The 16339-nt window shown below is 43.7% G+C and overlaps 1 protein-coding gene across 8 annotated transcripts in view; it reads right to left on the bottom strand.

Moving 5' to 3' along the window:
- Window positions 1–203: 203 nt before the first annotated feature.
- Window positions 204–16339, bottom strand: part of LOC136625842 (dual specificity phosphatase 29-like) — a 68682-nt gene continuing 52546 nt past the window's right edge. For 7 of the 8 annotated variants that reach the window (XM_066600383.1, XM_066600387.1, XM_066600384.1 and 4 more), the window contains 3 exons: window positions 7607–7824; window positions 6065–6285; window positions 204–481 (listed from right to left, as the gene is read on the bottom strand). In XM_066600383.1, coding sequence (XP_066456480.1) covers window positions 246–481; window positions 6065–6285; window positions 7607–7782 — 633 coding nt within the window. In that variant the 5' untranslated portion in view covers window positions 7783–7824 and the 3' untranslated portion in view covers window positions 204–245. Of the gene's footprint in view, window positions 482–6064; window positions 6286–7606; window positions 7825–11823; window positions 11843–16339 lie in introns of those variants that run through there. The other variant, XM_066600388.1, reaches the window with a different exon arrangement.

Below are 16339 nucleotides of genomic sequence, written 5' to 3'. Positions count from 1 at the left end.
AAACATGACCTGTGTGATGAAACATGACCTGGGTGATGGAACATGACCTGAATGGTGGAACATGGCCTGGATGATAGGTGATGGAACATGACCTGTGTGATGGAACATGACCTGGATGGTGGAACATGACCTGGGTGACAGAAGCAGATATTTATATCACAAGATCAAAGTAAAAACTAAACAAAATTTGAGGTGTCTGAGTGTTTCATCACAAACTGTATTCTTGGAGGATTTCCCTCATTTTATCATTCACCCTGTCCAAAACCATTGTCAGCATCCCGTACAGCTCGCCTCTCTAAGGCCAGTTCAATGTCCAGCTGCCGTAGCTGCTTTAGGAAACCGCGATTAGGAAGTATACATCGATGTTTAAGAACTTGTGCAATTGCATCGACAACTGTCATTTTCTCGTAGATCATCAGGTAGGCCAGCACCAGGGAGGCGGAGCGGCTGCGGCCCATCGCACAGTGGACCAAGACCTTACCTGCAGGGAAGGATGAGATGACTTCATTAAGTGTTTGTTATGTAGAAGTATTTGGAACTATACAGATATTTAAAGAATAAAAGATTAACGTTGGTACATTTGGGGTGGTTTTAGAGTAATACTACCGCTTCAGGGTTATAAAGCCAAAGTAATAAAGCAGGGTTCACACAGAGTGGTTTTCCTGTATCCTACATTGTAGTGAAGGGGATCGGATTCTATTCCCACAGTGCCGCCTGTATGGTTTCTGGTTTTCTGCTGTTACTGCTGATACATTCTGTTAGCACTGCAGCATTTTTCCACTAAGCTCAAGCAAGAATTTAAAACTGAAGAAGTATGTCACACTTGAGGGCTCCTGCAGATGAGCGTAGGCACAGATACGCTCGCGATAGTGTGCCTTTTTTTTCATTGTGAAGATCGTGCTATAATGCGCATATGGGTACTTTTAACTGTACCTTCTGCGCTGCTGGGGATCTTTCACATCAGAGTGAGAGAAACACTCACCATGATTAAAAAGGCTGTGCAGCCTAATTAGTCCCTCGCGTTATTGATTGCCCTGCAATTTCGTGAGGATCGCGTGCACATTTGCACAGTCCCTTAAACTCCCACAGTGCCATAGGTTGCGCAAATGGACACAAAAATAGAAGATTTTGTGTTTTTTTTTCCTGCACACACAAAAACGAATGAACCCATTAAAAACAATGGGTTTTATTTTTTGTGTAAAAATTTTGATCATGCAAATGCGCTTGTGTTAAAAAAAACCCCTAAGGCCAAGCTTACATTTTTCTACTCGGGGAGGCACATAACTGCAATACTGTCAGTTAGGGCTCATTCACACGCTCCATATATTGGGTGCATTTGTTTATTCACATAAAATGGACTACTGAATCCTCAGTGATTTGCATTGGGATATTCACACATGTGGTTTTCATGCATGAAAAAACCAAAACACAGTATGTTGAAATACCCCAATGAAAATGCGTAAATTCACAGTGAATATGCATGATACATGTGCACTCACTGAATATTTACACATGAAATCAATGAACCTACTTGAGTTTTTTTTTGTGTGCGGAAAAACTCTGTTAAAATGCCTGAAAAAAAACCAGAAGACGTGTCAGATATGCAGGTAAAAACGGGCAAAAAATGGTTTGGTACCATGTTAGCCAGTAGAGCAATGTGTGATTATTCTCAGAGCAAGACACAAGTAATCTTGTAGATATGATACATTTTAATGGCTAACAAAAATACATGATGTTACAGCAAGCAAGCTTTCGGGGATATCTCGCCCCCTTCGTCAGCCTATTGAATGAAACTAGTTTGGATGGCACTCCTCTCTGCATCTGTATGTTATAATTATGTGCCATCCAAACAAGTTTCATTCAATAGCCTGACGAAGGGGGCGAGATATCCCCGAAAGCTTGCTTGCTGTAACATCATGTATTTTTGTTAGCCATTAAAAGGTATCATATCTACAAGATTGCTTGGTTTCTCACTCAGAATAATCACATATGTGTGGAATACACAATGCTTTAGTCCATGAAAACGCTGTGTAGTCTTTGACCGAAAACTGCATAGGCCCATGTGAATGAGCCATTAAGCTCATACACAATTAAGAGCTGTGAGAAGTGTCTGCCTGAGGCCTTAGTCACACGGACGTTTTTTGCCGCGATTTGCGGATTGCATGACGGATGCGCATCCGCAAATTGTGTGACCAGGGCCGAAAAATCGCCCGAAAAAACTGCTCCTAGCTGCGTTTCAATAGAAACGGGCCGGAGCTGTCCAGCGCATTGAATTCAATGGAGCCGGCAATACAGCCGGCTCCATTGAAAGCAATGCACTGCGGGCGATCTCAAGATGAATTGTCGGGAAGGGCTTAAATATATAAGCCCTTCCCTGCAATTCATCCAGAAATGTGTAAAGATAAAAAAAAAAAATATACTCACCTTGTCCCGGCAGACGGAGTTCAGCGCGGCCGGCCGGCAGTTCTGAACTACTCAGAGAATGAGCTGCCTCTGATTGGTCACAGCCTGACCAATCAGAGGCAGCTCTCACTCACACCCATTCATGAATTCATGAATGGGTGTGAGTGAGAGCTGCCCCTGATTGGTCCCTGCGCTGAGCCAATCAGAGGCAGCACTCACTCACCCATTCATGAATTCATGAATGGGTGTGAGTGAGAGCTGCCTCTGATTGGTCAGGCTGTGACCAATCAGAGGCAGCTCATTCTCTGAGCAGTTCAGGAGAACTGCCGGCCGGCCGCGCTGAACTCCGTCTGCCGGGACAAGGTGAGTATATATATATTTTTTATTTTTACACATTTCTTATATATTTAAGCCCTTCCCGACAATTCATCCCGCACTCGCCGGAAGCCCATTGCTTTCAATGGAGCCGGCTGTATTGCCCGCTCCATTGAATTCAATGGGCAAACATCGTTCTTTTCTGCCACAGCTGTTACAGCTGTGGCAGAGAAGAATGATTTGTCTACTATATGTTCTCAATGGGGTCAGAGCTGCTGCTGCCGGCCCCATTGAGCGCATATAGAGAAGAGAACAGGGATCGCAGATAGGTGCGATCTGCGATTTCTGTTCTATAATTTATCGGACGAGCGCATAAAAAGCGCTCATGTGTCCGATACCATTGCAAAGCAATGGTTTTATAAAATCGCCGGACGCATGCGCATGCGCAAATCGCGCGAAGAAACGCCTGTCTGACTAAGCCCTGAGGATGTGGTGATGGCAAAATCAATGAAGGAGTTTAAGAGGGAACTAGACATCTTTTTTGAGCACTATGATATTATAGAATATAGACATTACATAACCTGCGAGGTTGTTGATCCAGGTCTCGGAGTCAGGTAGGAACTTTCAAATATTGATCCAGGGAATATTCTGACTGCCATTATGGAGTCGGGTGAGAAGTTCCCCCCCAAAATGGGGTAAATTAGTTTGTGCTTCATTGTTTTTTTTGCCTTCCTCTGGATCAACAAGGGAGGGGGTGGAAATAGGCTTAACTGGATGGACATTTGTCCATTTTTCAGCCTTGCATACTATGTTACAATTGAACTTAGCACTTGTGGCACTGATCCCATTATGGAAGAGAAGAACAAAAACAAAATGGCATGCTGTATTGTGGTAGCTGGAATCTGGATAAGAAAACGTTAACGCAAGTCAGAGGGCAGATGCTATAAAATGGAGGGCGGAAGTATGCTTAATAAAGGCAAGGAAGGGAGACAACAGTTTGGGTAGAAAGAAGCTTACAGTACTTGCATGGCAATGCAACAAATTGTAACCAACTAGTTTATATTTAGATAAGGAAGTAAAATTGTATTTGTTGTATTAGCCTTGTATATAAAAGTGTACATCCGGCTGCGTTTGGGGTTCAGTCTTTGGATGTTATTCCTCTGAGCCTGTGCTGACACAAATAAATTCCTAAGAATCTGTTTCAGTGTCCTGAATTCTGCAACAGTATTTGTCAAAATGATAGACATAATTGATGGTTCCCGTCTGGTTTCTGTCCAGGAGTTCTGCAATTTTAACAGACAAAATAGTGCAGCATGCTTTGTGCTCCCTCTCCACTCTTCTCGTTGCTTTTGTTTTAAAAAGCAGATTGGGCTTTGTGGAAAGTTCAGCAACCTGCAGCTTGGTGTATTCACTATAATGTGTTCCATAAATTAGTGTATTAAAGTCACATAGCTGGCATAGATTTGACTATTTAGCGCACTGGATGCCTCAAGATTTTTTAAATGCCTGCGCCTCTTAGTAAATTTGCCGCACAGTGTTTGAAATGCTGGTCTCAAATGCACCATTGTATCCCCCTGAGGTCACTGTTACATGATTTTCATCTTATCAGGGAAAGTGCATCATATTTATTCCACACCCAGACCTCTAGTGTTATGTATTTTTCTAAACTCTGGAGCAAATGAAGAAAAGGGACTGGTAAACTGGCGCTGCTCTCCAATGAATTCCAACAGATTTACCCAACTTCTCTTTTTATTAATTAAATAAAACCACCAGATACACGTTTCGGGGTAAGCCTCTTTATCAGTCAGGCTGGGTAAGACAAAACTCTTCTGGCTGCGGGAATACCCAAAAGCGCTGGTGGTACCTGATGGCAGTGTGAGCCTATGTAGGGAGCACCAGGAGAACTTGTGTACCTCTCTACTCTAACAGCTTTTATATTTGGGGAATGGTAAAATTTGTTACAAGTGCTCCGGAAATGTATAAAATCTCCAAATTGTCAGGCAGCCTAAGGAAGCTTAGACCAGATAGAGCATTTTATATACTTTGCAACATTTCCGGCTTCAGTGGGCCGGCTCCAACATATTGTCAGATTCTCGTAAATCTCTCTGATTTTGACAGACGTCTGGTAACTTTTGTACCATTCTTGATAATAAACTCTGACTGTAATGTTCACCAAACTAATTACTGATTGGAAATCCAGCAAGCGTCTTTTTCAAGATTACTATTTTATTACACTCATTTCCTGAAGTTTCAGAAACATATATGATAATATTACTTACTCCTATTAAATGGCTACAATTTAGTGCTGTTATACTAAATGGGTATATTTACACAGTAACCTGTCCCACAAAGTACTAAATGAGTGGGAGAAAAGAAATCCCTGCACGTACTCGCATACTGCAGCTGAGGAGACAGTTGCATCTGGGCTTTGGAGCCTGAGGGATCCCAAAGGTTCCTGTTACAGAATTGCATTGGCGAACCTGTAACAATGAATATGACAAGAGGAGCCGAAAAGGTTGATATATAGTCTTGTTGGAAAAGCTTCAGTATAACTTGTATTTTACTCACTTATATCCTTGCTCTTTCTAGGTTTAGAAATCCACTGGGTAGTCTTGCGGTATGAGTAATTGACAGCGCCGGCTGTACTACATTTATGCAGGGAAGGCTGTCAATCACATCATAGAACCGCCCACTGGACTCCTAAGACTTAGTCCCTAAAATAAATAAAATACAAGTTCTACTGATTCTTTCCACATAAAACTATATATCAGTCTGCTTGGCTCCTGCTGCTCCATAATACACTGTCTGCAACATGACAGGTTCCCTCTAAGTCTCTAAAAGGATCTGATGACCAGCATGTGATTGATAGTCGATAAGACAGTGTAAAACTGGTTCAGAAGCACTTAAAGGGAACCTGTCAGCACCTTTGAGCCTCGTAAGTTATGTTATGGAGCTCAAATGTGATGGAACAGGGTTTTGTGGAGCTGCTTCTATACTATCTGGGCCCCCTGTTGCAGCACCATGACCCCAAGAAATCAGCGTGCACACAAAGCGTGACTGTTTTCTGAAGGCTTTTTGGGCACAATGTCCCATAGAGATCGATGAGATTGCACATGTTTGAAAAGAGTAATGCTGTATGCGCCTGCTGATTTCTTGGGGGCACAATGCTGGAGTGGGGATCCATTCCCTCACCTTAAGCCCCATAATGTAGTCTGTGGGGCTCAAAAGTGCTGACAGGTTCCCTTTAAAGATGGTGGCATGCACAGGAGTTATTATAATTATGCCGGTGACTCTGACCATGCCCCAAGCTATCCTGCATGCAGGTCCTGCATACATTTCTACTTACTGTTTGATTTGTTTAGTGCCGTGTGAATGAATTCAGCGGCAGGGTAGAAAAATGGACTAAGGCTAAAGGTTGGTAAATCCGTAGCTTCCACCCCATAATACTCCATGTCCATATCGCTGTAGTACTCCGCTCCAGTGTCCACATTCCAGCGCCCATGTGCTGCATTGAGAATGTGAGTGAAGCCACTTTTCTCCAAACCATAGCGGTCCAGCGCAGTTTTTCTTTAAGAAAAAATAGATAAAAGCACAATTCAATGGTGGACAGTCTACAAGATCTTTGATCTCCTTGTGTTGGTAATCTTATGTTCTGTCGTACAACAACTCTAAAGTGATATCCAACCATTTTACTGGCAGGCAGGGAATGTATGAGAGACACATTGGAGGATTTGGGCTAGCTCAAGTCAAACTTTTGCTAATTCTCTTGCTATCTATTTGCCATCAGTGTACACAAGCTTTTTACTAAAATTATGGAAAAACTTCTAGCCATGTTTGGTAATTCAGCTGTAATTCCTTATTCATAGGTAAAGCTAAAGAATGGCCATTTGCCACTGGAGTAAGCTGGCACAAGGTGGAAGATGTTAAACATGTTGGGTTGATGATGCCATGGCTTATTATTATATTGATTGGAGGTAGCCAGATAATCAATGCTGTATGGACGCTTGCTGCTCATCCTATTGCTGTGGGTTGCAGGTTTTTGTTTTATACTTGTGTAGTCAGAGGCCAGTTAGGCTAACTTCACACTGGCGACTGCGATATGAGGCCGTGAATTGTGCCTTCTATTGCGCTCACATCCCTTGTGAAATCCCTGAAGATGCAAGGTGTTTTCATGTGAAAATAGTCTCACATCACTGCAAGGCTGAAGGGAACCTCCATTGCGGCGGTCAACCATGGTGGAGGTTCCCAGAGCTTCTCCCATTGTTTTCAATGGGAGACCTCGCATTGCACTGTGTGTCCCTAGCACGTTGTGCGATCCTGCCGCTGGCCCCATTGAAGACAATGGGCACTGCAATGTGAGAGCACGCACAAGATAGGACATGCCACAATTTGGCAGTGCTATGCGGGAAAACATCACTCATTCAAAAGAATGGGGTTCATATTTGTGCGAGATTTGTGCATCTCGCAATTTGCAAATATTGTGTGATTTTATCGCCTGTGTGAAGCCAGCTTAAATAGTGTGTGCTCTTTTAGATATGGTACTGTTAGGGACAGAGAGTGGTAAGCACCACCTGCAGCCCACTAAAGATTATATCATAGTTAGAAGTGGTCCAAAGTAAAAGCCCTGCAGCTGAATGCACAGTCGGTATGAGAACTATAGCCACCATCAACCTAGTTGCTTTCTACCACCAAGCCGTACTCCCTCACTGTGATGAGAGATTGTATCCGCACTTGTGAACCTCTAACTAAAGTTTGTGAAAAGTACTCTACAACTCCACTAATTACTCCTGTGGCATTCCAAACCGTGGGATGAATCCTGCATAACACACATACAGCTTAATAAATTGTGTTCTTGATTAAGTTATAAGCACATTATTACTATACTCACTCATCTCCGATATACAAGTTGGGGAAAACTTCATTAACGTGGGTATATCTGACTGCTCCGTGCCAAAATAGTCTTTCTAGTTCAAATGCCCCAGGAGTACTGTAGCCAGTATCTGGATCCACAGCCACTGCTGCATATGCATTTGTCTTCTTCCGGTTAGCTGCGCCAGCAGGCATTCTTGCTTGGACAACTGGTATAAATGTATGTTTCTGTGGTCTCTACATTGGTAAAAATACAGAATTATTACAAATAATGCACATTTAGGGTTTGTTCCCATAAGGGATTTTTGCAGCAGACTCCACACAAATTCATCAGCAAATCCGCACCCCATTACATACACACTGTAATCCATGCAGTACAGCTTTTTTCTGCATGTCAATTTCCATGTGCGGAAAAAATAGTCATTTCTTGACGCAGATTATGCACTGTTTTCACACTGGAAATTCTGCACACGGATTTTCCCATTGAGAAGGACTAAATCTGCGACATTCAAAGTGTAATTGCACCCCAACTTGGTCTACATGCTGAAAATAAGCAGAATCTTCCTCCTTTACAATTGACTACTGTTGGTGTCTCCTTATCATGGCATAACCATAGGGACAAGACAGGAGGTTTAACCCTTTGCCTGTCTCCCTGAAATAACTTTTATAGGCAGGTTAAGGATTAAAGGGTTTTTCTGTTACATAAAAAAAAAGTTAAAAAGGCAAAAAATTGAATACTCTCTCATCCCGGCAGCTCCCCATAAAGCAGTCATGTGCACATGACTGCTGAGCCAATCACAGGCTCCAGCGGTCATGAAAATACTAACCACCACCTGTCTGTGAGTGAGTTACATGTGATGATATACAAATGAATCATGAGCAGCATACAAGTTGCAAACAAAATTGTAATTTTGAAGAATAGGGTTGGAGCAAAAGAAAAAAGTATTGGAAAAGGTAAAAAATATAAAACACGTAAGTGAGGTGCTAAAACAGAAATGCAAAATTACAGTTGCAGAATGAAATAAAAAACAATTGAAAGGAAAACGTGTTTAGAATAGACATAGTAAACAATAATAATACATATATAAAAGAAAGGCATACAGGATATAAAATTGTAGTACAAAGAGTAGACCGTCTCCAAAAAATGTATAAACTCACTATAAAATGAGATAAAACTGTTTAAACTAGTAGTGAGAAGGCATAAATGGAACAGCACAGAAATAAAATTACAATGTAAAAGGTACATAAAACAAGAAATTTCCAAAATGATCACGATAAAACATGCAATTATATCAGTTGAGTGCTCATCAGCAGAAGGAATAAATGAAGACATCTAGCATGGTACATAGTACAATTTTGCATCCAACAATATTTCATTGGAACGAACCAATTAAGAGGGAAAAAGAGGTGGATACAGAAATGTGAATTTCAGAGGCTACATAATATTAGACTTGTATAACTCATTAGAAAGCTTCTGATCAAGTATCACCGGAATGGGTATAGAATTTAGAATGTTATGAGTAGTATGGGCTGTGTGATTAGAGTAGTGGGACCAACAGGGGAATGGGGCAGAACCCACAGTATGCTGTTGCCTACAATGTACAAAGTAACTACAGTTACTCACATGCGGTCCGCAACAACCTTGCAGTGCAGGAGGAGTCTGTAGGTGAATGTTAACACTTGAGCCAATGAAAACTCATCCTTAACAAAGCTCCTCTTTCTGTAAAGTTTTGTTTACTCCCCAAGGTACCTACTGAGACCCGTGGGTGCTGATTAGCTGTATCAACTCAGTGGTGGCAGAAAGTCCATAGAAATATACTGCAGTATAGGGGCCCAGTCACTATGTGACCCCTCTAGCTAAAGGCCCTTTTACACACAAAGATAATCACTCAAACTGCCTAAAGATTGAAAGATTTAGTGATGGTTTTGCATAAAATTACGCACACAGATCACTCCATTAGCTAATTAATCACTGTGTTTTCTTCAATGAGTTGTTTGCTCAGCTGGGAGTGTTTCCAGGCGCTTTTATTGCATACACACTTTGCCCAGCTGAGCAAACATCTGGCTGGCAAATTTCATTGTTTGCGTTGTCAAAGTAAACATTGCATTCACTGAATATGCAAAGCGAAACAAAACCATGGCTTAGCTGCTGGAAACACTAAACAAACTGCAATCAAACTGAAAGAATTTTCAGTGATCAAAAGATGGATTGTATGCCAGCCAAACCAGTGTAAAGGTGGTACTGAAAGACATGGGATTGTATGAGTTGTCTTAGACCAGTGGTGGCAAACCAATGGCATGCGTGCCAGAGGTGGCACGCAGAGCCTTCCTGCTGGCACGCGCGCCAGTGGCTACTCACCACGGCAGTGAATACCAGCCAGAAATACTTTTAGGAATAGTGTCCCCTATATTGGCCCCAGTAGTAATAGCATTACTACTGGGACCACTGGGGGTGTCACTATTACTACTGGGACCACTGTGAGGTGTCACTATTACCACTGGGGCCGCTGTGGGGTGTCACTATTACCACTGCAGCCGCTGTGGGGGGGGGGGGGCAGTATTACAACTGGGGCTGCTGTGGGGGGGTCACTATTACCACTGGGGCCGTTGTTGGGGGGTGATTATTTTTGCTGGGGCCGCTGTGTGTGTGTGTGGGTGGCGCTATTATTGCAGAGGCCGCTATTATTGCCGAGGCCGCTGTAGGGGGTCACTATTATTACTGGCGCTGCTGTGGGGGGTCACTATTACCACTGGGGCAGCTGTGGGGGGTCACTATTACCACTGGGGCCCCTGTGGGTGGGTCACTATTACCACTGGGGCCACTGTGGGGGGGGGGGTGTCTATTACCACTGGGGCCACTGTGGGTTCGTCACTATTACCCCTGGGGCCGCTGTGGGGGTCACTATTACCACTGGGGCCGCTGTGGGGCGGTCACTATTACAACTGGGGCCACTGTGGGTGGGTCACTATTACCACTGGGCCCGCTGTGGGGGGGTCACTATTACAACTGGGACAGCTATGGGGGGGTCACTATTACCACTGGGGATGCTGTGGGGGGGTCACTATTACCACTGGGGCCGCTGTGGGGGGGGGGGTCACTATTACCACTAGAACTGTAGTGGGGTTCACTATTATCGCCGGGGCCGCTGTGGGGGGGGGGGTGTCGCTATTATTGCTGGGGCTACTGGGGGGGCACTATTATTGCAGGGGCCACTGTAGGGGGCTTCGCTATTATTGCCCGGGCCACTGTGGATGGGGTCACTATTACCACTGGGGCCCCTGTGGGGGGTCACAATTTCCACTAGGGCAGCTGTTAGGGGTCACTATTACTACTGGGGCCACTGTGGGGGGGTCACTATTACTGCTAGGGCAGCTGTGGGGGGTCACTATTACCACTGGGGCCATTGTGGGGGGGTCACTATTACCGCCGGGGCTGCTGGGGGGCACTATTATTGCTGGGGCCACTGTAGGGGGGTCGCTATTACAGCCAGAGCCGCTGTGAGGCGATCGCGATTAGAGCCGGGGTCATAGTGGTGCTTCACTATTACAGCCGGGGCCGCTGTGGGGTTGCTACTACTATTGGGGTATGTTTACACGTGGCAGAAATGCTGCAGAATGTCCTCAGCAGGAATTTCCGTGGCAAATTCCGCAGCATTTCCGCATCCAAAAAGCAGTCAAAATCTGCTCCCTGTCTATTTTGAAACAGGCCTTTCCTTTTTATAACAACGGAGGTAAAATCATACGCAGTGATAAGCCCCGCCCCCTAACATGTTGGCACATTGCAGTAAATAAGTGGGTTTTGGGTTGCAGTTTGGGCGCTTGGTCTCTAAAAGGTTCGCCATCACTGCTCTAGACCATAAATCGATCTGCAGCAGCATATACGAGTGCCAAACAGATGTTGAAAAAAACTCCTTTATTCCTCCATAGATATGTATAGCAGCAATGTTTCGATCACGCCATGTGGCTTGAGAAAGATCACACTAGCACTAACACTAGCACTAGGGGTTTCCATTTTCAGTTAGTAGGAAAACAGCAACCCCTGACCTAGCAAATCTATCTTATGACGAAAGGCACCAAACGGACCCTACTGACTATAGTGGAGTCCATTTGGTTTCCATTCAGCTGCACTGTATAAGGCGAAATAATGCAGCATGCCCTGCTACTTTGTTCTATTTTTTATTTTAGCAGAAATCAGCGCCGGAAGTTTTGATGATGTGAATGAGCTCTTATACACACCTCAGTTGCTGCAGAACTTTACTATGCACAGTTCAGCTGCTTGGGAGCATTATGATACACACCACAGCTGCTGCAGAACATCATACTACACAACCAGTTGGGGCTCTGTGGAGGGAGGGTCAGGAAAACAGAAGGAAGATACGTAGATAATTATACCGCAGTGCTTTTGACCATCTGTGCAGGTAATACCTGGGAAGGAGGCACTATAGAATTTAATTTGTAGTTTATAATATGCAGCACATATTATATTATGGGAAGGGCAATAGATGTGACCATATAGGTCAGTATTATATATTCTTTTCCATAAGGGGCAGTACAATGGGAACACTGGAGATTGTTGAGCTACTGCTGTTTTATTCATGCGGGGACCTTCAGGACCCCGGTTCTTAAGTTCAATGTCAGTGTGCGTGTGATCTCACCCTTAAGAAGGCTCCTTGTGGTCCTGAGGGTCTGCAGCTGTCAGAGCATGCTAGCAGTTATAATCCCCTCTGGAGGAGGAATGGGTGACAGAAATGTGAGAATGACTGTATTTCCCTTCCCTGGTAGGCTAGGGGACACAAGTACTTTCTTCAGTAGTAACTGCTGACTGGCCTTTGCTTCAGACTGTTTGTGTCCTGAGGGTCCTCCAATAACCTGCTGCCTGACTAGTGCCCCCCCCCCCAACTCTGTGACCAGTAATACGTGCCGGGCAGAGCTGTAGCTAAAGGTTTAGGGGCCTGGGTGCAATGGTTCAGCTTGGGTTCCCCCCACCTGTACCAGTAGATATAATGTGTGGTTTTCTATGTTGTCTGGGAAGTAATGAATAATGTCCTGACTGCTTGAGTAGTGACGACTTAGGACTAAGAAATGGAGAATTATTTTTACAGAAAGTACGTAGTTAGTAACCTGTTCTGTCTTGACTGTTTTTTCCAATAAAGGAAAAAGACGAAGGCTTTTATGAGAGTTGGGACTTAGATGGAAACTTGAATGTGAAGTTCCATTTTTGATTGTATTAGGACTCTGTTGTTTTGTACATTCTTTGTGTGGTTGATGACAGAAGTGGTGCGAGACCAGAGGAAGGGATACCAATTACTCATCTCCTGTAGGGAATACCAGGATTCTATGTAGGATGTAAAGAGGCGTGGCCAAGACCTATAAAGTCGCCAGTAGGATATAAGTGTTCCAGAACTTGGAGGTCTTCCCGATTACGACAAGATAAACAGGGTGAGCCAGTGTCATGAGTTGTTTGGAAACAACCTTAGGCGAGTTATGAGGAACTCGTTGGGAAATGACAAATCGAGGTCTCAGAAAAGGGCCACAAGAGAAATAGTAGATGAGAGAGAAGGTAGAGATGTGATAAAGGGACATCAGAGAATGTTGAAAAAGAGCTGGAATGGTTTCTAAGGGATGTTTGGACATTGAAACATGGAAAAGGTTTAACAGTGAATAGAGAGAATGGCTTAAGGATCATAGTTATACTGAAATGGCGAATACTTGGAAGGGGGGTTTCAAATGAAGTGAAATGTGGTGTATATAAGGAGTATGCGAGTGGTAATCAAGCGTGTGTTGTGTTCTGAGGACCGTTGCAAGCATCTGATAACCAACATTAGACAAACATGTCAGACTGCTTTGAGAAAGAATTTTCTTACCTATGTTCGGTTACTGTCACCCATCCTGTGTAGGTGTGATTCCAGTTTCTACTTGCTAGGCTTATCATTCTGTGTTTGAATGAATAAATGTTCCTGCGGTTTGTGTGATGTGAATTTGCAGTTTGTAAGGGGGTAAGCTTTCTTACATGGAGTTCATGCATACCCAGTAGCCCTTGGACAGACTGATATGAACTTAAGAGGGGGGCAAATATATTACACTCTGAACCTCCACATAGCATCATTGCCAATGTAAACAAGAAATATTGGCTCTTGGACAAACATGAAACCAGCAGTTTTCTGCCTAAGGAGGGATGACTCATCTTCAGCATATGATCTTTTTATTCAATGGAAAAAGAGCCAGTTCAAACCAGCTGTACAGTGATGATGTGTCCTTTCATGAATGCATCTGTATGTCACAATACTTTTGTCTCTAAACCCACCTTTTTGCTCTATATAAACCTATATCTAACTAGAGTCAGCTTATGGAACACCTTGAAGTGTTACGTGTGTTGATGTTCCGAGCTTGTACTAATTACACCCAATTTGCACCCACAGTATATCTAATAGCGCAATTGCACTAACATTATATACAAGTATATGCATTGCGTACCTGGTTACACGGCATGGTCTGCTCCCCTCCTCATTATCAGACGCTGCCGGCCGGACGAATCACGTGGCCAGCAGTGCACTGACAGACTGCAGTTGTGATGAATCGCAACTGCAGTCTCTTAGTGGTAGGGAGGACTGCAAGCCGGGGGAGTCTGCAATGTGGAATTGTATGCCTCGGGTATTGGCTCTCCATGCCACCCAGAGCTGGCCTGCAGTGGTTATACAGTATATGGCGGGGGCTTGTGAACCCCCAATCACTAAGGGGACAGGTTGCAATTGCGATCCCTAGCAGTACACCAGTGGTGCCAAGCCACACAGTGACATCAAGAATACAGGGTTAAAGAGGTAAGAGGGGAGGATACTGGCCGGTGGATCAGTGCACCTAGACGTCACCTCAGCCAGCCAATGCATGTATATAATAGGTCAACTAGGCAGTTGCTTATATGGAAGTATAGATTGGTTATGATGCTGTATGCAGTGCAGGTGGGTGGGGCGTGAGGGGGGGGGGGGGGGGGGCTGGGATACCATTTTACCATTTTTGCTCAGGACCCACCAGGGCATTAAGCTGTTCCTCTGCGGGACAGTCCAAGCCTGATATAGGAGCAGACTTTTGTTTTTGCTTTTTGTTCAGTAAGGTGTATGTCTTTAAGATGGGCCATTTTAAAATTGCATTTCACTATGCAAATGGAAGTCTTAGGGCCTACTGACACCAAATCTTGCTGCAGGTTATTTAAATGTTTTTGAGTGCCTGCTGCCTCAGGAATCTGGTTGCAGCCGGAGACAGCTTCATAACTGTGGTACAAGGACTTATAGGCTATTGTTTCTCAGTTATCAGCCTGAAGGCTGAAGTATATTACACTGTATTCTAACTTTACCTTTTATTAACCCTTTCCAGTCCAATTTGTATCCTGGTTTTCCTAGGGGGCTTACTCTTTTTCTGCCGTTACACAACGGCGCTATATGCTGGCTAAAGCTAGTACTGCATGAGGTGACACGTTGGATAGGCTTTGACAGCAGAGAGGCTGGCAGCATACAGTAAGAGAACCCCGACAGATGTCTTCAGAGCTGTACAGCCTTAAAACATAATGTCTTCACAGGTCAGACAGTGGATTGGAAAGGCTTAACTTCCCTTGGTATAAACGTAGTTGACTAAAAGATGTTTTTCTCTCTAACAAAAGTAAATACAGTCTGCTTTGCTATGTATCTAATCCTCATCTATGTAATACTAGTTGTAGCTGAGATACATTGTGTAACCAGATACCATGAGCCTGTACTGGAATTCACCCACTAACCCCCCTCACTTTATTCCCACTCACTACCCCTCCCTTTCCTAAACTCGCTAAGGTAAAGCTTGCAAAAGGGAAAGTAAATATATATTTCCAGGTCTTTGTGTGAAGATGAGCCAATAAGCCTTAGCTTTAAATAAGCCTAACTACGGGATATATAAACTGTCATATGTGATGTAATTACTCAGAGATTTGTGAACATAGCAAGGTTCCCTCTGACTGAATTGTGTTGACACAAATAAATCTTTGTTCATTTCCTATGTCCTGGGTATCGCATCAGACATCACATCCTAACCAGTGTTCTTTTAAAATGATTCTTTGGTCTTGGATTAACAAAGATGGCCACATCACTTATTTGACTACCTGATGCACACTGTGTAGTCTAAGGCACTACATGCTGCTTTGACTAATCAGTGAAGCTCACATGGGTAAAACTGGCCAATCATAGCAGTGCGTAGTGCCTTAAACAAATGATGTGTACTAATACACAATATGCATCAAGTAGTCAGAGAAGCAGTGTGGCCATCTTTGTTTTTCCAGGACTGGAGGGTCGCTTTAACTTTGCTCCTAAATATACAATTGAAAGCATAGTTCCCAATGAATTCAGTGTCTTTTCTATCTCTTTGTATCCTTTTCCTTGTTTATGCAAGACAATGATCTCTTTTCTTAAGTTTTTGGACCACTCTCTTCACTTAGGGCCCTTTTTACACGGGCAAATAAATAGTTCAGATTTCCACATCCAGCACAAAACTGAACCATTATCATTCAGTGTAGATGCGGCCCGGACAAAACTGCAGACGAGAATTTGTTATCTTCTCATTTGTCGTTCAATTTTTGCATGCAGAAAACTGAATAACAGATTAGCTTTTGTAAACAGGCAGTCTTTCATTTATGACCGACTGTCTGCTTACTGTGAATGAAAGTGGGTGGGCTGGAATCATCCCCAACCTGCTCCACGTCCATTTACTAGCAATAATCAGGCATCTGTGTCCG

This window comes from Eleutherodactylus coqui, chromosome 4 (assembly GCF_035609145.1).
Source record: "Eleutherodactylus coqui strain aEleCoq1 chromosome 4, aEleCoq1.hap1, whole genome shotgun sequence".
Classification (NCBI taxonomy): Eukaryota; Metazoa; Chordata; class Amphibia; order Anura; family Eleutherodactylidae; genus Eleutherodactylus; species Eleutherodactylus coqui.
This window is presented reverse-complemented; position numbering and strand designations above follow the sequence as displayed.